This window comes from Scyliorhinus torazame, chromosome 9 (genome assembly GCF_047496885.1).
Source record: "Scyliorhinus torazame isolate Kashiwa2021f chromosome 9, sScyTor2.1, whole genome shotgun sequence".
Classification (NCBI taxonomy): domain Eukaryota; kingdom Metazoa; phylum Chordata; class Chondrichthyes; order Carcharhiniformes; family Scyliorhinidae; genus Scyliorhinus; species Scyliorhinus torazame.
Window position 1 is genome coordinate 163,695,344 of NC_092715.1, and position 20,586 is coordinate 163,715,929.

The 20,586-nt window shown below is 47.3% G+C and overlaps 1 protein-coding gene across 5 annotated transcripts in view; it reads left to right on the forward strand.

Annotated features, from left to right (window-relative positions):
* The first annotated feature begins 7,783 nt into the window (after positions 1–7,783).
* dapk1 (death-associated protein kinase 1) overlaps positions 7,784–20,586 on the forward strand; it is a 310,534-nt gene continuing 297,731 nt past the window's right edge. The window contains exons 1-2 of one of the 5 annotated variants that reach the window (XM_072516716.1): positions 7,784–7,873; positions 8,819–8,993. In XM_072516716.1, coding sequence (XP_072372817.1) covers positions 8,932–8,993 — 62 coding nt within the window. In that variant the 5' untranslated portion in view covers positions 7,784–7,873; positions 8,819–8,931. The other 4 variants (XM_072516717.1, XM_072516715.1, XM_072516714.1 and 1 more) reach the window with 4 other exon arrangements.

The following is a 20,586-nucleotide window of genomic DNA, read 5'->3' on the forward strand; positions in this document are numbered from 1 at the left end:
TAGGTGCTCATGGAGCCCAGCAAATCACACCCATATGTTCTGGGCATGCCCAGCGCTGGAGGCATTTTGGAAGGGCGTAGCGAGGACGGTGTCGAGGGTGGTAGGATCCAGGGTCAGACCGGGCTGGGGGCTCGCAATATTTGGGGTGGCAGAGGAGCCGGGAGTGCAGGAGGCGAAAGAGGCCAGAATTCTGGCCTTTGCATCCCTGGTAGCCCGGCAAAGGATTCTTCTTCAGTGGAAAGATGCAAGGCCCCCAAGCGTGGAATCCTGGATCAGCGATATGGCAGGGTTCATTAAATTGGAGAGGGTGAAATTTGCCTTGAGAGGGTCGGTACAAGGGTTCTTTAGGCGGTGGCAACCGTTCTTAGACTTTCTGGCAGAACGATAGACATTGGTCAATGGCAGCAGCAGCTCGGGGGGGGGCGGGGGGGGGGTTTACTTTATTTTTGTTTATGTTATTTACACTGGAGGGTCTGAGGGGGTGTATACAGCTGGTTGTGTTAAGTCGGGGTATTAATGTTAATTTATTATTTATGTACAGGGGGAGGGGTTTGGGGGGTTGCTTTTTTAGATTGTGTTTTGTACTTAACCCTGTTGGGTTCTTTTTTCTTTCTCATTTTGTTATTAATATTTTATGAAAACCTTTAATAAAAATTATTTAAAATACAAAAACCTTGTGTCTGCCGAAACTCTCAAAGCACGGGACATTCAAAAAAGGCTTGACAGCGGGAGAAGAAAGAAAGCAAGAATTGCCCGGATAGGAATTGCAGAAGTTTTAAAAGGTTACACACAACAAAGCAGTCGATTGCCAGGGAGCAGGCCAAAATTGGAAAAGTGCAGGAAAATCACAGGGAAGAAATCAACAGGCCACCGACAGATGGTGACGTTATCGAAACGTACGGAAACGTGGCCCGCAAACCGCACCGGTCAACCATTCGGTCCATCTCCCGTTGGAAGACCGAGACTCCATTAGTGACGCTGAATGGAACTCTTAAAAAGTGATAGAGCCGCCCATCTGCTTCAAAAGCAGTGTATTTGCGGTCGCTCGCCAGATGTGGAGCTGGTGATAGGCGGATTTAAGGTCCACCGTGGAAAAGACCTTGTACTGTGCAATCCGATTGACCATGTCGGATATGCGGGTGAGAGGGTACGCATCGAGCTGCATGTACCTATTGATGGTTTGACTATAGTCTATGACCATCCTCTGCTTCTCCCCAGTCTTTCCAACTACCACCTGAGCTCTCCAGGGACTATTGCTGGCCTGGATGATGCCTTCCCTCAGCAGCTGCTGGACTTCTGACCGGATAAAGGTTCGGTCCTGGGCGCTGTACCGTCTGCTCCTAGTGGCGACAGGTTTGCAATCCGGGGTGAGGTTCGCAAACAGGGAAGGTGGGTCGACCTTGAGGGTCGCGACGACGCAGATAGTGAGTGTGGGTATAGGGCCGCCGAATTGAAACGTTAAACTCTGGAGGTTGCACTGAAAATCCAACCCCAGGAGTGTGGCAGCGCAGAGGTGGGAGAGGATGTAAAGCTGGTAGTTCTTGAACTCCGTCCCCTGCACCGTGAGGTTCGAGGTGCAGAACCCTTTGATCTCTACAGAATGGGATCCTGCTGCCAGGAAAATCTTTTGATTACTCGGGTGGATCGGAAGGGAACAGCGTCTTACCATATCGGGATGTATAAAACTCTCCGTGCTCCCAGAGTCGATCAGGCAGGGCGTCTCGTACCCGTTTATGAATACCATCGTTGTTGCCGTTTGGAGCGTTCGGGGCCGCGACTGTTCCAGGGTCACCGAAGCCAGTCGCTGTTGCTGCATCGGAGCGTTTTCCTCAGGCCCCGTGCGGCCGTCCATCCCGGTGTCCTTAGCCGTCAGCCAAGATGGCGGCATCCACGGGTCGCACACGGTCGGGGGTGGACAAGATGGCGCCGCCCATTGATCGCACATGGCCGGAGGAGCACAAATTGGAGGCGCCCATCCCTCCCGCATGGAGTCCGAGACCCAAGATGGCGGCGCCCGTTGGCCGCACATGGATCGTTGGGGGGGTTGGGGTTGGGGTCCTGGTTCTCCCCAGGAAATTGCGGCGACCCCCTGGGCCTGGCACAGTGCTGCAAAGTGCCCCTGTTTGCCGCACCCTTTGCAGAGGGCTGAGCAGGCCGGGCAGCGCAGTCGGGGGTGTTTTGCTTGCCCGCAAAAGTAGCAGCGGGGCCCCCCCCGGGTGATCTGGCGCTCTGGCAGCACAGGCCTGCAAGGGGGGGGGGGTGCCAGGGGGTTGGTCGCAGCGGGGATCCACGGTGCCCAAGGGGCTGCCGCGCGGTCGGAGGCGTAGGCATGGGCGTTCTGTGATGCCACATCGAGCGAGGCAGCGAGGCCCCGTGCCTCCTTAAGGCCTAGTGAGTCTCTTTCCAGCAATCGCTGGCGAATTTGAGACAAAAGCATACCTGCCACGAAAGCTTCCGGAATTAGTAGCTCCGTATGTTCATTAGCCGAAACCAGTGGGCAGTTGCAATTTCTTCCCAGTATTAACAGCGCACTGTAGAATTCGTCCAGCGACTCCCCGGGGGTTTGCTGTCTCATCGCGAGCTTGTAGTGTGCGTAGACCTGGTTGACGGGCCGAACGTAGATTCCTGTCAGCATGGCGAGCACCGACTGGAAATCGTCCGCGTCCTCTATGAGAGTTTAGATTTCCGGGCTCACCCTGGAATGCAGGACCTGCATTTTCTGGTCTTCTGTAGGTACGCAGATGGCCGTTCGGAGGTATCCTTCAAAACACGCTAACCAGTGTTTAAAAGTGGCCGCTGAGTTTGCCGCGTGGGGGCTGATTCGCAGACACTCCATGTTCTTTAAAGTTTGCGTAATAAATTGTAGCACAATCAATCACTCACGAGACGAGATGAGATGGAGTCAATCGATGGCTTTATTACGCAGACTTGTTCCCCAGCAGCACAGTTACAGAATGCGGCTGCTGGGAGAACCCGGGCTCTTATACTCCGCCTTACTGGGTGGAGTCAGTAGGCGGCTGATCCAATCGGAACCCGGCGTCTATCACCAATTGCCTCTCGGCATCACAGGGTACCGTAATACCCCTAATACATACCACCACACCCTGCAAGTGCAAGGAACTATGAGAAGAGAAAAAACACTGGATGTCTCAAACATGCTGAGAAACACTGAGCTGAATGAAAAGATTCATAAACTTGCATAAATGTTTGGGTGAAATTGTCAAACAAGTGGAAATGAAGGTTCCATTTGCAAAACAAGTATGTCCAGAAAGAACATGGCAGACACCACAGAAAAAGAAAATGTGGGTCCACTCCAGTTTTCAACAGAGTGCGCATTACCTTTAGAAAGAATAGGACAAACCCACAGTCTCAGAAAAAAGCAGATGAGTTTTTAACAAAGAGAAGTGCAACTCAAAAGAATGCAAAAGGTGAATCAAATGGAGATAACCATGCATCATAAACATAGAGCATTACATTCCTCCAAACGTGACAGATCGAGATTTGGACGAACTGTCAAGATTCAAGACCATCTGAACTTATAAAAGTCAGAGAGTTGAGGTGGGAGAGCAGGGAGGAAAGTTTTCTATTGAGAAAAAAAGGAGATGTTGTATTATATGCTTGCATGCCATTGTAATTAAAAGGCATTCAACAGATAACGGTAAACATGGAACGGAAAAATAGCACAACCCACAGTATGATGTATAGAGTTACATGTAAGAGACTCAGGCAGAACACTCTGGAAGCAGCCTGCTAAATCATTAAAGAATAACAATAAATGTTCATGTTTAAACATACAAGTCCCAAGCTCCTCATAATCGAGACACCACAGATTAACCCATATTGCAACATGGTACTCAGCAGCACATCATATTACAACAGTGTCCCTCTGTTGCTGTGCCTCTCTGTATTTAAAGAAACAACTGTCCCTCTTTTGTGTCAAGGTGTGAAACTTCAGTTTCAATAGGTCTGGTTACAGATCATATGGGTCTGTCTCCATGTAGAGTTAGTCTGATCACCATCCCCCTTTATCCAGTACATTCTGTTTTTATCTTAAATTATAGGAGACATTTTAAAACATGTCTCACATTTGAAATAACGTTGATGAATTATGCTTGGATTCCATTTTTTGCTACTGGCTAATTTATTAGGTTTTCAGCTTGGTTCTCCACTGAATTATGAACCTTACTTTATCTGAGCCTCCTTTATCTGTTTTAGATTAATTTCAATATCTTTAATCATCCATGGACCGCCAGCTTTGGGGATGCACTTTCTATCAACTTGCGGGAATGTGTCTAACTTGAATTGGTTCCTCATTGAATGTCTGTCCCGGTGCTCACTTACTGCCTTAGTTGCTAATCTTGGATTCCAATCCACTAGGCCAGATTCCTTTTTTAAAATACTGAAATTGGCCCTCCTCCAGTTGAGTATTTGCACATTTGATTTTTCCTTGCTCTTTTCCATACATCTTCCGAATGTAAAGGTGTTGGGCGAGATTCTCCGGCCTCATCGTGCTCTCGCTCAAGCGAAACGAGGCCTATGAATAGTGGGAGAGGCAGAAACCGAGAACCGTGCCAGGCACCAGATTGCGATGCAACCGGCCCGCTCCCGTAGGTGAAATTGGGATATTGCCGTAGCGTGGCGAGAAACCAATTATCACCACTTGAACTCTATTTCCATACAATTAATGAGAGCCACCCTATATACAACGGCCTCTCGACTGGGGGAGCCCCCCACAGGGATGAGCTGCCACGGGAGGGTGGGGGGAGGCACTGGGAGGGCAACTGCATGCGGCACCACCAAGCCAACCCCTGGATCATGTGTATCCGTTCCTGGGGCAAACCTGCCTGTCTGCTCCACCGAACACCAACTGCCGAGGCTCTGGCCGTGCAGCTGAAGACTATCGCTAATAGGGCATTGGCAATCATGGTTAAGTGGGCACTTCACAGAATCCAAGTGGATCCCTGTGGGTGGGCGTGCCATGTAGCATGTGGGAGTCATTGCTTAGCATCCCAATCACACCTTGATGCATGGACACTGTGGTTGAACACTGCGGGAGGCAACACCACACAAGCAGCAGCCAACATCTGAACACCCAGGATATGGGACACAGCTCCGGCCATGGATGGAGGGTGGGTGAGTGCAACTCGGAGGGGGGAAATGCCTGAAGAGATGGGCCAAGAGTTCAGAGGTCAGCCCGCATTGCAGAAGAAAGTGACAGAGGCGTCATACTACTTGTGCACAAAGGTGTTTGTTGTGTTTAACAATTTCCCGCCCTTCGATGGTGCCGCGCTACCACCCCCCCCCCAGTGCCCTCAATGATCCTCAATGTGCTTGGCCCTCCTAGCTCTACCACTACTAGGTGTGCCCCCATAATGCACATTTGAGGTGGAGGCAGCGAGCTGCTTACCATGTCCTGTAGCCTTCGATGCCCCTGGCGGGCGTCCTCTGGGGGATCTAAAGCCAGAGGGCCCCGGCTCACTTGTCGGCGGCACATGCACAATTGTGCCCCCCTGACCCGTGTGCTGGCTGAGAGATGCGGCCTCATCAGAGGAGTGGAACTTGGGGAAGCTGGTGGCCACTGTTGCACTCCATGGGACGGGTCCGGGTAGGCACCCGGCACCCCCTCCTCCCCTTCGGTGCCCATAGGGCCCTGGGATTCATCTTGGGTCGGAGGGGCAGCTGGTTCGAGCCCCGGCTGTCCCTGCATCATTTGGCTCTGCCAGCCCTGGTGGTTCCCCATGGCCCGCATTAACGTGTCGCCAGCCTCGGCAATGGTCCTCAGTGTTTGGGCCGTGCTCTGTGGTGCCTCGGCAATGCCCACCTCCGACTGGGACAAGCTCCGTAGCCGTCTCGGCCATACCCATCTGAGAGCAGGTCATGTCCTGCAGAACCTCATCAAGGTGTGCCTGGTACTGGATGACATCCCCCAGCGAGGCATTCTGCCTAGACCCTCAGCCATGGTCATCATCAACTGTGCGATGCCTTGGGCACCTTCATTAATGGTGCCGACATCACGCATCAGGCTTTCCACTGCAGTCGCCACTCAAGCAGTATTGGCCTCCCTGCCACACATTGACGGTGACATCTCCTGTAGCTGTAGCCTCCTCCAAGTGGCTATGGATCTGTTGGAGTTACACTGACATCTCCCTCTGATTGTCCCGGCTGCTCCCTATCGTCTCCATTAGCTCTGGGATGTTCTCTTCCACATGCTCAGCATCAGCCTGGGACCCAGCTGGGTCCTGGGATCTACCAGACCTCCGACTGCTGTCTCACCTGGGGGTTCCTGCCTCCACCTGATGTGCATCAGCAGCAGTGTGGTGCCCCAGAAGCCTGACCACCAACATGTCCCACCGAGGTGCATGTGTCTGCACTGGTGGAGGGCGAGGATGACAGCTGTGAAGTGGCTAATATGGTAGCATCCTCGGAGCTCTCTTCCAAGGTGGTCTCATGGGAGACTGGAGAGGGGACCACCTGGGATGGGCTGGCGCCATCGGCTGGAGGACCTGCGGGAGAATGGACATGTGGTCAGTCAATAACATCTCAAGTTTGACAGATCCTCTCGGTGGAGCCCGGTGGTTCCTCACCTCTGCACCGTCTGCCAGCGTTCGCATTGGTGACTGCCCTGTGCTCAGCCACACCGGTCACCCCCAGGGCACACCCCTCAAAGATGATGATGTCTGGCACACCACTGCCAGTCTGGGTCCTCTCCTGGCGATTGTGGGCGAGCTTTTCCTGAGGAGGCGCAGAGGGGGCATTGTTAGCCACACATGTGGTTCACAGTGGTGGGAAGGAAGTGTGAAGGAAGGGTTGTGGGGGGGTTGACAGGGGAGTGGGGTGGAGGAAGGATTGGGAGGTTGAAGGGGGACGGGGTTGGATGCTCTTGTGGGGCAGAAAGGTTTTGGCGGGAGAGGGGGTGGAATGGGGGATCTGGTGTTTACTCACACGTGCTGCCCGCTGTAGGTCATTGACCTGTTTCCTGCACTGGAGGCCAGTCCTCCTGGTCACACTCCCCAAGCTCCCAGGTGGCACTGGCAGCCCTATGGCTGACCCTCCTGGACCCTCAGGAAAGCAGGACATCCCTCCTGGCCTCCACAGAGTCTAGCAGCCTCCCCAAGTCAGCGCTCTCGAATCTTGGGGCCGTTTCCTCAGTGCCATTGTTGCGAACTGGCTGGGGTTGGTTGAACAAGTGTTGCTCGACCTTGTTAGCCCCCCGGGGGACTGGAGAACACGGTCCTGGCGAATCAGATGGCGAGCCTTCATTTGCGGCGAGACGCCTGTGAGGCCTTGTTAAATGGACCAATTAACATTGAATAGTGTTGCCTCTGGCCTGAGCGCCAGGAAGCTTGTGGCAATTCCTGTTCGCTAGAGCACTTTGAAATCTTTCCAGAGAATTGCGCCCATTGTGTTCACATTAAAAACAACAGATATATCAGAGTGAGGCAGCACGTTAGCACAGTGGTTAGCACAGTTGTTTCACAGCTTCAGGGTCCTAGGTTCGATTCCTGGCTTGGTTCACTGTCTCTGCGCAGTCTGCATGCTCTCCCCGTGTCTGCATAAAGTTTCCTCCGGGTGTTCTGGTTTCCTCCCACAGTCCAAAGATGTGTAGGTTAGGTGGATTGGCCATGCTAAATTGCCCTTAGTGTCCAAAAAGGTTAGGTGGGGTTAAGGGGATAGGGGTGAGGTGTGGGCTTGGGTAGGGTGCTCTTTCCAAGAGCCGGTGCCGTCTCGATGGGCTCCTTCTGCACTGTAAAGTCTATGCCATGCTGGAAACGTTAAAGGTTAATTCCCCTTACACCTAAAGGAGTTGACGCCTTGTCCAGAGGAAAAGCACGGTGTGTATGGGATACATGTAAATCCTGAGGGGGAGCTGCAGGTATGAGAGTGAGTGTCGGGGTAGTGAGTGAGAGTGAGTGAGGTGTGCAGCCTGTCGTCATTGGCTGGGCCGCTCCGGTAACCAGGGCAGCTGTGCTTGGTGACGGAAAGCTGGAGCCGTTCCCCCGGAGTCACGGCGCCAGTTCCGGGGTGAGCACAAGCTGCAAACTTCCATATTTTACTTTCAAACGCCGCCCTCCGGCTGGGTGGGGGTGGGGAATGTTGCATTGCTTCCTCTCGGTACAGTCGCTTTGCCCCTCAGGCTGTGGAGAGCGGGCTGCCGCTGGGTTTGCAGACCGGGCTCGTTTGGGCGCAAGGCCGCGGCTCCAGCCAGCACACTCTGCGCCCTCATTCCCGAGGCTCAGAGCCACAACCTCGGCCACCCCCCGACTGGCAGCAGGTTTTAAACATCTGACAGGGAGTTCTCGTGTGGTAAGATCACCAAGCTTGAAGGGTTTTAAAAAAAAATCAAACGCACACATTATGAAATATCGGTTTGAATTCCGGTTTGCTGTAAAAGGGAATGAAATGACTCGCGTTGGGAGAGCAATTCCTGCCGCTGGCGTGAAATGATCTATGTGTGGTTGTTGTAGATCCTGTGCTGCTGCTGACTCCTGTCCAGCTGGGGTTGCTGTGCTTGTACTGGCGAGGAATCACCAATCAGTCCCCTTCAAAGATTGGGTGTCGCTGACTTTGTGTTGGGTTACAAGAGACGTGATTTTTGTTGTTGTTCTTGCATTGTTTCCAAGGTATAAACATGACCATTTAACAGTGCACCGTGAGAAATGCTGCCGATGGCTTTATTCACCGTCTAGTGCATGCAGTTCACGCAACGTAATGCAACAACCCATATTTTTTTTAATGCTGAGGAACGCCCAGGGGTTCATTTTGGTTAAAAGAAAGACAAGTTCTGATATAAAAGAGTATTTTTTTTGTTGTTGCACAGGACAGGAATGCACTTTCCTGTGGATAGGAGCCAGGGAGTGTCGCCCTGATCGATGCTGAAATTGGTAACCTTTGCAGGGCTGGTTGTGCGCCGGGATGCAGTAACCAGCTACCATGACCGTGTTCAAGCAGGAAAATGTGGACGATTATTACGAAATCGGCGAGGATCTGGGGAGGTGAGTGTTTGGGGTTTCACAGCACGGATATTGGGATCAAGGAATCTTGTGTGTGAGTGTGGCTGGAACAATGGATAGGAACGTTTCCATTTACTGTGTCTTCTGTCAGGTAATGGATCCATTTTGTCAGGGGGTGAAGGTGTGTGGCTGAAATTATGCCCAGTTCAATTCCCTTTCAACTGACACGTGCAAACAAAAGCCAGGTTCTTATTTTTCTGTTTAATTTCCAATAAATGTGCTTGCTTTGGTGTGTTATGTTGTACTTATGGTAGTGCTATAGGTTTGATAATGGCCAAACTAGGTGTGCTATGTATGGTTTGCAGCTTTATCATAGTTCTCATTCAGTTGATTTATTTCAGCATCTTGATAATCCAATGGAGATGATATTAAGACTAATCTAATTTATTTGTAGTTGAGGTTTTTCTTGAAAGTATCTAATTAATTTTGAATAGAGTCGGTTAAATGTTTCCTCTGTCAGTGTTAATGGGTCGCAAGTTCTGTATAACGCATTTGGAAGATTTATGGGGTTTGGCCAAATCTTGGTTATCTGGGGACGTGTAACCTGAACAGAAGTAGTATGTAATAACACATGTAGTAATGCATTACCACTAGTATGTTAACACAAGATGCTGACAAAACGGCATGAGAAAAGTGAAGTTTTAAGAGCAGGTAATCCAGAAGTTTACCCTGGCTGCACCCTATCAAAACCGTGCATTCCAAGATCTGCCTGAATTTCAAATACAACTCCTAGTTTTTTTCCCCCCTCTATGACAAGCATTGCCTCTTCCAACATGAACTGTGAGGAGCTCATGGACTTCTTTGTTACAAAGATTGAGACTTCTTTTGCTGATTCCCTCTGTTTCTCTTTCTCTCGGGTTGCCCCCTGTCTTATCCCTGAAATCACGGTTTTCATCTATTCCCCTCATGCCCTTTCCAATTCTGAAAAACAAAAATTGCAATATCTGCACATTTTACGAGCGCCGACATGATGTCACGATTCCCCAGGGGATGCGCAGTTCCCAACATGCCGCACATGCACATTACATTCTGAAATATGAATAATTCCAAAATCCGATACACACTTGGCACCAAGCATTTTGGATAAGGGATGCTCAACCTGTACTACTCCACCTCTAATCCCTTTTTTTTTCCAAGTCCTTGAACATGTTGTTGCCTTTACAATCTGTGCCCAACCTTCCCTCCTGACAGGTTTCCCACCTGCTGCCACTGTACAAAGTCACAAATGGCATTCTATGTGACAGTGATGGAGGTAAACTTTCCCTCCTCATCCCCTGTCACCTGTCTGCAACCTTTTTATATGGTTGACCATGTTATCCTCCTCCAATGACATCCAGCTGGTTTGAGCTGCTCTCACATGGTTCCATTTAATTTATTCAGTGTAGCCAGAGAATCAATTCAATAGTTGTCCTCCCGCTCCCACAACATTACCTCTCTGGTCTCCCGAAGCTCTGGAATTACCTTTTGTAAAACTCTCCACCTCTTTTTTCTCTCTCCTATGAGACTCTCCTTTAAAAATCAAGTTTTTAAACATCTTTCCTAATATCATCTTGGGCGAGATTCTCCGACCTCCCGCCGGGTCGGAGAATCGCCGGGGGCTGGCGTGAATCCCGCCCCCACCGGTTGCCGAAGTCTCCGGCACCGGATATTCGGCGGGGTCGGGAATCGCGCCGCGCCGGTTGGCAGGCCCCCCCCTGCTCGATTCTCCGGCCCGGATGGGCCAAAGTCCTGGCGCTAAAATGCCTGTCCCGCCGGCGTAAATTAAACCACCTACCTTACTGGCGGGACAAGGCGGCGCGGGCGGGCTCCGGGGTCCGGAGGGGGCGCGGGGCGATCTGGCCCCGGGGGGTGCCCCCACGGTGGCCTGGCCCACGATCGGGGCCCACCGATCCACGGGCGGGCCTGTGCCGTGGGGGCACTCTTTCCCTTCCGCCTCCGCCACGGTCTCCACCATGGCGGAGGCGGAAGAGACTCCCTCCACTGCGCATGCGCAGGAATGCCGTCAGCGGCCGCTAACGCTCCCGCGCATGCGCCGCCCGGGGATGTCATTTCCGCGCCAGCTGGCGGGCACCAAAGGCCTTTTCCGCCAGCTGGCGGGGCGGAAACCCGTCCGGCGCCGACCTAGCCCCTCAAGGTTGGGGCTCGGCCCCCAAAGATGCGGAGCATTCCGCACCTTTGGGGCGGCGCGATGCCCGTCTGATTTGCGCCGTTTTGGGCGCCAGTCGGCGGACATCGTGCCGTTTCCGGAGAATTTCGCCCCTTATGTGGCCTAATTTTGTTTGGTAACACTTCTGTGAAATACTTTAGAACGTTTTACTATGTTAAAAGTCTTCATAAATACAAGTTTTGTTGTTATTGTGCTGTAGCTTGTCAATATATTAGTATTGTTTATTTAGTTCACTAATTTACTTGAACATGTAAAACGCATGTTGTTTTACACTTAATGGTGAATTCATTGTTTTGCACTGATTAGGATTACCGCGATTGCGATTTTTAAAAATCCATAGCTCAGGTCACTTTAACTGGAAAATGAAGCTTGTGATTAGAAATCTTGTGCAAAGTACAATGGCTTCAGCCGTCCTCAGCCCAGCAGCCTACAAGGAGTCAGTTGTGTGTAATATGGCTAGCCTCTTGGACATGTTTTATTGCACTGCATCAGTTACTTCAAATTGGAATCTCTGTTTGAAATGAAGCATTAGGTCATGTACTGCAAAGCTATTTTTCCATCTAAAATAGAGAGCTTTCAAGTTTTTTTGGAAACTATTTTTATGTTGTTCCTATTGGTTTGACTAATTAAATCTGGCTTTACTAAATGCAGCAGTAAAAAATTGGATTTAAACCAGGCACTTTACTGGTCTCTTAATGCTGAGCTTTTCTGACATAGCAATGGGGTTCGTGTTCACCCGTACTTGTTAAAACACTCATTCAAAATCTGTGCTCAACTGTCATTTAATATAAGGAATAATGGATGGTTGGGAAAGTGCCATGTTTATAAACCGATTTCCGATATTAATCTTCAGAAATTATTAGACTTCTCTTTTCCGTTGGCTCCCTGTAGATGTTTGGCCACGGGAGTTCACGTTTTGTTGTTGTGGTATGTTCAAGCAGGTTTCACACATTGTGGTGGCTTCCTGTGCACTGTATGACCTTCCCCTTCAGAAGTGGAACTGGAGGCCCTGGAGGGAAAAGGCAAACATTGTGTGGCAGATAAGCCACCAGTAGGAAGAGTTGAAATTGGCGGAGGCAGCTGTCAGGGGAAAACATTGATCGTCAGGCGATGTTCTGAAGATAATGACCCCACCCCCCCACACACACATACACACACACACACACACACACACACTATCCTTGCAACATAATTTGCTTTGCGGCTCATGCCAAAAACATAATTTTTATTTGTGAAAAAAAATGATGTAGCCAGGTTTATTGTGTCACTGTTCCTTCCGATGCTTTGAGCTGAGTTATAAGTAAAACACCTCAAGTTTTTATTATAAACATAATCTGAAGGTGACCTTTTGTGTTATGGGTTTACAATTAATTGTTGCATTCTTTACTGGATGATTAATTTTCATTTAAAGTATTGCAGTTTATAAAAACAGGACACTGGCATCACATATTTACCCATACTGAGTTTTTGATCTTGTAGGGAGGGATAGAGTTAAGGCCAAGCTTTTCCCTGTAAGGAGGGAAATTTACTGGGTACTTCCCGGTGGTAGATCACCAATCAAACAAACCCTTCAACTGCCTGACTCTTCTCCCCGAACCCTTGGCCAAAAAAGGTGCAGAAAGAGGACAGAGTGGAAAGAAGAAAGAGAAAAACATTATTTGAGTTTTTAAAAAACAATTGTTGAGTGTGTAAATAAATGCTTTCATACTCTGTTTACAATGACCAGATTGTAGTCTTGATTTTCCATTGAACAAAATACTTTATTTTCTCCACTCGCTCAAAGTAAATAAATAATATGATTGAAATTTTGTGAGAGTCATACATAATCTAATTACTGAATAAATGCCTCTTTATTTCAGCACATTAGTTTCTGCTCCATGTTTGTGGAGTCAGGCAAACTGGCTCTATGTGTATGCCATGGCACCATAGGTGGCATTCTCACCTCTGAATCAGAAGTTATGCATACCAGAGGCATGAGCACATCAAGTGCAGTACTGAGGGAGTGCTGCCCTGTTGGACGTCCTGTCTTTTGGATGAGACATTAAACTGAAGCCCTCTCTGCCTTCTCATGTGGATATTTACAGATCCCATGGCATTATATAGAAGAAGAATAGGGGAGTTATCCTCAAGTCCTGGCTAATATTTATTCCTCAATCAACATCACAAAAGTAGATTATCTAGTCATTATCACATTATTTGAGGTTATTCATGAAGGTCCCATCTTCTCTACCTTTCTCCTCGCCTGAGGTTTGGTGACCCTCGGGTTAAATCCTCATCTTAAATTACCTTTTTACGGTAATGGGCTGAAGGTTTATAGGGGATGTAAAGAAAGTATTTTTCACCGGGGGGTGGTGGGAACCTGGAACTCGCTGCCTGAAAGGGTAGCAGAGGCAGGAACCTTCACAACATTGACAAAATATTAACATGAGCACTTGAACTGCAATAGCATATAAGAAAACAGGCCAAGTAAGGATTAGAGTAAGTGGGTGCTTGATGGCCGGCGTGGACAAGGTGGGCCCAAGGGACTCTTTCCGTGGTGTTAAACACTATGACCACTCATCAGCTCTCTCTCAAAAGGGGTGGCACGGTAGCACAGTGGTTAACACTGTTGCTTCACAGCTCCAGGGTCCCAGGTTCGTTTCCCAACTTGGGTTACTGTCTGTGCAGAGTCTGCATGTTCTCCCCGTGTCTGTGTCGGTTTCCTCTGGGTGCTCCGTTTTTTTTCAAACAGTCCAAAGAGGTGCAGGTTAGGTGGATTAGCCATGCTAAAATTGGCCTTAATGTCCAAAAAGGTTAGGTGGGGTTGCTGGGTTACAGAGATAGGGTGGAGGTGTTGGCTTAAGTAGGATGCTCTTCCCAGGGGCTGGTGCTGACTCGATGGGCTGAATGGCCTCCTTCTGCGCTGTAAATTCTATGATTCTATGAAAGCAGCCCATGTTCCTCTGAGACTATGGCGACTTTCATTTCACTGTTTGTGGGAACTAGATCTGTGGAAATTGGCTGCTGTGTTTCCTACATCACAACAGTAACTGAACTTCAAAAGTACTTCATTGGCTGAGAAGCACTTTGGTCATGACACACACTATATCATGTAAATTTTTTTTGCTTCAATGCTGCACAGAAAAATATGCACTTGGGAAATTATAGAGGGTTAGGACATGAATCCATGTCCGAACGTATGATGTCTTCAGGAAAGTAGAGGAGGGATGGGGTAAACTGGTAGAGAGAAAGGCTTTATATAATAGTCGTTCTGATTTTCAAAAAAGATGAACAAGAAAGGTGCTCCAAAGTACTTAATCTTAATGAACTTAATCTTGGGGAATGATTTTAGGTCAGGCATCTAATTGAATAGTCACTGAATGCCAATGCTTTATTAAAGATTTGGTGGGGGGGAAGGGGGTTAGATTTTCCTGGAATGAAAACAGAAACTGCTGGATAAACACATCCGGTCTGGTAGCATCTATGGAGAGAGAAACGGAGGTAACAAGTCCAACATGACTCCTCTTTGGACCTTGACTCTGTTTCTTTAATCTCCGCAGAGGCTGTTTAGCACCGGGCTAAATCGCTGGCTTTGAAAGCAGACCAAGGCAGGCCAGCAGCACGGTTCAATTCCCGTAACAGCCTCCCCGAACAGGCGCCGGAATGTGGCGACTAGGGGCTTTTCACAGTAACTTCATTTGAAGCCTACTTGTGACAATAAGCGATTTTCATTCATTTCATTTCAGATGCAGCCAGACTGGCTGAGTTTTTCCAGCAGTTTGTTTTTTGTTTTGGATCCCATATCCGCAGTATTTTGCTTGAACTTACTTCTAACCATCTTGAATCACCCAGGCGCAGTAGGTACAGTAGAGCGAACACCTCAAAAATGTTCCTATATTTGCTGCACCCAGGGAGATTTAAAATGTCCAGGTGCAGAACCAGGAAGATTCACACTTAGGGTCTGCTATTTTCACCTCTTTTGAATGAGGTTTTAAATTATGCTTAGTATGGTCACATCTGGCTCTATCTTAATGCACATGACTGTTTGTAGTTTCAAGTTCAGTTTAATTCCCCAAAGTTTCTGCTTGGGAGAAGAGTGAAAAACAAATTGTTGCTCCTTATTTAGAAGCATATTACAAGCAATATTTGGTTGGAGACCTCGCTCCTATCAATTTGTTTTTATCTTTGAGTAATAAGAATAGATTGAAACTCATTAAGTCTCAGTCAACTGATCAGGAAAATCAGATGGTGCGGTCTTGCTGTGACCTCTGTATTCTGACCTGCATGAAGGTGCCCAGAATGAATTCAGCTCTGAACTCACAAATTACTTTTCAGTACATTATGCTGATTAATTTTGCTGATTTCCTTAAACAGAATTTTGCAAGTCTCTTAAGCAGGAACAGGAATGTTACGGCCTTTTGGAATGGATTTGATTCCCTTTGGACAACGCCCAAACCTACTTCTGCTTTATTTTTCAGTTCTTGAAGGGCTTAGGATAGGTAGGTTTTAGCCTTGTATGCAAATCGCCTGTTGCATTTTCCTACATTACAACAGTGATTACACTTCAAATGCAATTAGTTGATTGTGACACTTTGGCTCTTTATAAATGTAAGATCGTTTTGTTTCTTCCTCGTAATTTTCACTGCTTTATTGGGTGATATCTGTCTTAGTAACATGCTTTTTATAACCAAAATTTTTTGTAATGGACGTCAAATTTCAAAACACAAGATTCCAGGAATAAATGCTCTGCTTCGGCCACACATTGTAAAGAAGGAAACTTTAGTATAGGACTAGCAATTTTACAATTTTTTGAATGTGGCCCCCTTGAATTAAAATACACCTTTAATATAGCTAGGTCTTAAATTGTAGAAAATAGTTAACTCCGGTGAGTAATACAATCCCTACAGTGCAGAAAGAGGCCCATCAAGTCTGCAGTACCCTCCAAAAGAGCACCCTACTTCAGCCTACTCCCCCAACCTATCTGCATAACTGCACAATCCCACCTAACTTTTAGGACTGTATGGGAAAATTTAGAATGGCCAATCCACCTAACCTGCACATCTTTGGACTATGAGCGGAATCTGGAGCACCCGGAGGAAACCCAGGCATGCATGGGGAGAACGTGCAAACTCATCATAGTCATTCAAGGCGGTATTGAACCCGGACCCCCTGCGCTGGAGGCGGCAGAGGTTCTGTAAAATTCACACCTTTTTGATAATTCTTGCTCGTTTCTTCTCTTTCCCCCACCTCATCGTTTCATCCAAAGAGAGAAATTGTTGAACCAAAAATACAAATACGTGCAAATATGAGTGAAATATTAATTGTTGGTCCTCCTTCCTATGGGTCCCAGTAATTGCCACCCATTCACATTCCATTGATACCTCTCAATTTTCAACCTTCAAATTAATTAAACATATTTTCAGATGACCAAAGCTATTGTTGCTAACATTGTACTCCATAACTATTTCAAGTGTTTTTAAAAAAAACTATCAGACTGTGTTTTTCAGATGTTATTTCTTTTAACTATTTTCACATTTTCCTGCTGTGACAGATGGTGGCTTCTTTTTCTGGAAAGTGGAGGGAGGACAGAATGGAGTATATCCTGGTGGCTGTACTTACTTTCCTCCTACCCAAGCCCTTCCCTATCCCTCCATGACCTAGGTTGGACTCAGACAATTTTGTTGTCCACTGCTAGCATAACACCTGAATCAGGAAAGAACAGGGGAGTTTCTTAATTGAGCTATTGGACAATCTCCTTGCTGTAAAACATCCTTTGGAAAAAAATTGTAATGATCCTTGTGGATGTTTTAGCAAATTGTTGGTCTAAGTATCTGCTTTTCAGTGAGAGTTTCAAACACCCTAATTACCATAGTAGTTTGTAGTAATTGTATAATTAATCTGGCTAAGGGACATATGGAGTGGAATGCATTGTTAGCAGATAAGCACTGATTTAGACTGGAGGGTCACCAATTTGTAACCTAGTTATTACTCATTTAAGGTTTGTATCTTGATTGAATGGAGGTTTTGCCAGCTCAGTTAGTCATCCAGATAATCATCTTTCTAGAGCAAGAATACAGATTTTTGAGAAGATGAATTTAGCTTGGTTAAACAAAACTAAATCTTGCCTCCTATTTTTTTGGTTAATGAAAACTGCAGATAATTGAATTTCCAGCATATACATATTTCATGCTTATACAGTGGGTTACAGTGTGCATTATTAAAATGTCCCCAAGGTGCTTCACTGGATCATTATAAAACAAATTAGGGCCACATAAGGAGATATTAGGCCAGATGCCAAAACATTTGTCAACGGTGTAGGTTTTAAGAAGTTTTTCTCTTTCATCCTATTCTTTGTCTGCCATTTCCTCTGTATATGCGTTTATATATTTTGTTCAGCATTGTACATTGGTTTATTCTTTGACTTCCACTTAGGGGAAGGATGTAGACCATACTAGGCTTCTAAATATTGTCTGAAATGTTTTAAACTTTCCCTTTGGTTTTGTATTATTTCATATTGGTTTGTCAAAGTACACTTACGAAGCCTGGTGCAGTACTAACCAGTTAAACTGCCCACACTCAGCATGGACTACATCCATCGGATAGATGAACTAACCATCTGCCAACAGAATAGAATTTGATTTAAAAAGTGCCCCTTTTAATATTCCGCACACCTACAATGCCTGACAGTTTGGTAAGCACTTGCCCATTTTAAGACTGCTGATACTGGTGAAAATTGAAAATGCCTGAAGGTTCCATCAGATGTTCACACTTCGTATTGTACTAATCCAAAATATTGTGCTGATTTCGACTAAAGTTGGGCGTTCAAGAACTGAGCTATTTGTATAGAATTCCGACAGTGCAGAAGGAGGCCATTTGGCCCATCGAGTCTGCACCGGCCCTCTAAAAGAGCATCCTACCTAGACCACCTCCCCTGCCCTATCCCCGTAACCCTGCATAACCTACACATCTTTGGACAGCCAAGGGGCAATTCAACATGGCCAATCCACCCAACCAGCCATTCTTTGGACTGTGGGAGGAAACTGGAGCACCCGGAGGAAACTCACGCAGATACAGAGTGAAAGTGAAAACTCCACACAGACAGTCGCCCAAGGCCGGAATTGAACCAGGGTCTCTGGCGCTGTGAAACAGCAGTGCTAATCACTGTGCCACCCTCTTGCATCTTGTTAATAGATAATTACAGTAGTGATGAGATTGTAGATGTAACTGTCAATGAATCACAGACACCGTTGCTGAAAATGTTTTTTTTCTCTAAAATGCAGGTGATGCAGGTCACCTTTTTGGTTTTAGTGTGCACAGCTTATAACAGATGAATCACATTGGCACCAACATCAGTATAAGCGGTGGGCTTGGCCATTTGATTGAATGATGCTTGTGAGAGGAATGCAAAGCATCATCCTGCTTTCTTGACATGACTACTGGAAGTGGTAAAGGTCAAGCATTTGAAACACTTTATTTGGTCATGGGTTCTGGGGGTTAGTGAGACCTGAGGCTGGGGAAGAAGAGGGCTAATGTACTCTATCTATGTTGGCAAATCCTTTATTTTAACAGCCCTTTCACCATTCCATCCAACTCACTTGCAGTAACATGTTCATATTGCAAGGAAATGTTGTTGCGCAGTATATCTACTGAGTCAGTATGGGTGGAAGTCAGAAACAAGAAAGGAGCAGTCACTTTATTGGGAGTTTTCTATAGACCCCCCCCAATAGCAGCAGAGAGATGGAGGAATAGATTGGTCGGCAGATCTTGGAAAGGTGCAGAAGTAACAGAGTTATTGTCATGGGTGACTTCAACTTCTCTAATATAGATAAGTCCCCTGGGCCAGACGGGATATACCCAAGGTTAATACGGAAAGTGAGGGAGGTGATTGCTACGCAGTTGCCGATGATCTTTGCGTCCTTACTCTTCATTGAAGTAGTACCGGATGATTGGAGGGAGGCGAATGTTGTTTCCCATGTTCAAGAAAGGGAATAGGGAAATCCTTGTGTCTTGCGTCTGGTGAGCAAAATACTGGAAAGGATTCTGGAGATAGGATTTATGATTATTTAGAAAAACATAGTTTGATTAAAGATAGTCAGCATGGCTTTGTGAGGGGCAGGTCATGCCTTACAAGCCTCATTGAATTCTTTGAGGATGTGACGAGACACATTGATGAAGGTCGGGCAGTTGATGTGTATATGGATTTCAGTAAGGCATTTGATAAGGTGCCCCATGGTAGGCTCATTCAGAAAGTTAGGGGGCATGGGAAATTTGGCTGTCTGGATATAGAATTGGCTGGCCGAAAGAAGACAGCGAGTGGTAGTGGATGGAAAGTATTCCGCCTGGAGGTCGGTGACCAGTGGTGTCTCGCAGAGATTTGTTCTGGGACCTCTACTCTTTGTGGTTTTTATAAATGACTTGGATGAGGAAGTGGAAGGGTGGGTTAGTAAGTTTGCCGATGACATAAAGGTTGGCGGAGCTGTGGAAAGTGTTGAGGGCTGTTGCAGGTTACAACAGGACATTGACGGGATGCAGAGCTGGGCTGAGAAGTGGCAGATGGAGTTCAACCTAGATAAATGTGAAGTGATTCATTTTGGAAGGTCGAACTTGAATGCTGAATACTGGGTTAAAGACAGGATTCTTGGAAGTGTGGAGGAACAGAGGGACTTTGGGGTCCATGTATATAGATCCCTCAAAGTTGCCACCCAGGTTGATACGGTTGTTAAGAAGGTGTATGGTATGTTGGCTTTCATTAATTGAGTTTAAGAGCCACGAGGTTTTGCTGCAGTTTTATAAAACCCTGGTTAGAACATACTTGGAATATTGTGTCCAGTTCTGGTCGCCTCATTAGGGGCTGGTTTAGCTCACTGGGCTTTTAAAGCTGGCTTTTAAAGCAGACCAAAGCAGGCCAGCAGCATGGTTCAATTCCCGTACCAGCCTCCCCGAACAGGCGCCGGAACATGGCAACTAGGGGCTTTTCACAGTAACTTCATTTGAAGCCTACTTGCGACAATAAGTGATTTTCATTTTTCATTTCAGTTTCATTATAGGAAGGATGTGGATGCTTTGGAGAGGGTGCAGAGGAGATTTACCAGGATGTTGCCTGGACTGGAGGGCATGTCTTAGAAGACAGGTTGAGGGAGCTAGGGCACAAGATGATGAGAGGCGTGGATGGACAGAGACTTTCCCCAGGGCGGAAATGGCTGTCTTGAGGGTACATAATTTTAAGTTGATTGGAGGAAGTATAGGGGTGATGTCAGAGGTGAGAGTGGTAGGTGTGTGGAATGCACTGCTGGTGGAGTCAGAGTCATGAGGGACATTTAAGTGACTCTTGGACAGGCACATGGACAGCAGTAAATTGAAGGGGTGTCGGTTAGGCTGATCTTAGATTAGGATAAATGGTCGGCACAACATCGTGGGCCGAAGGTTCTT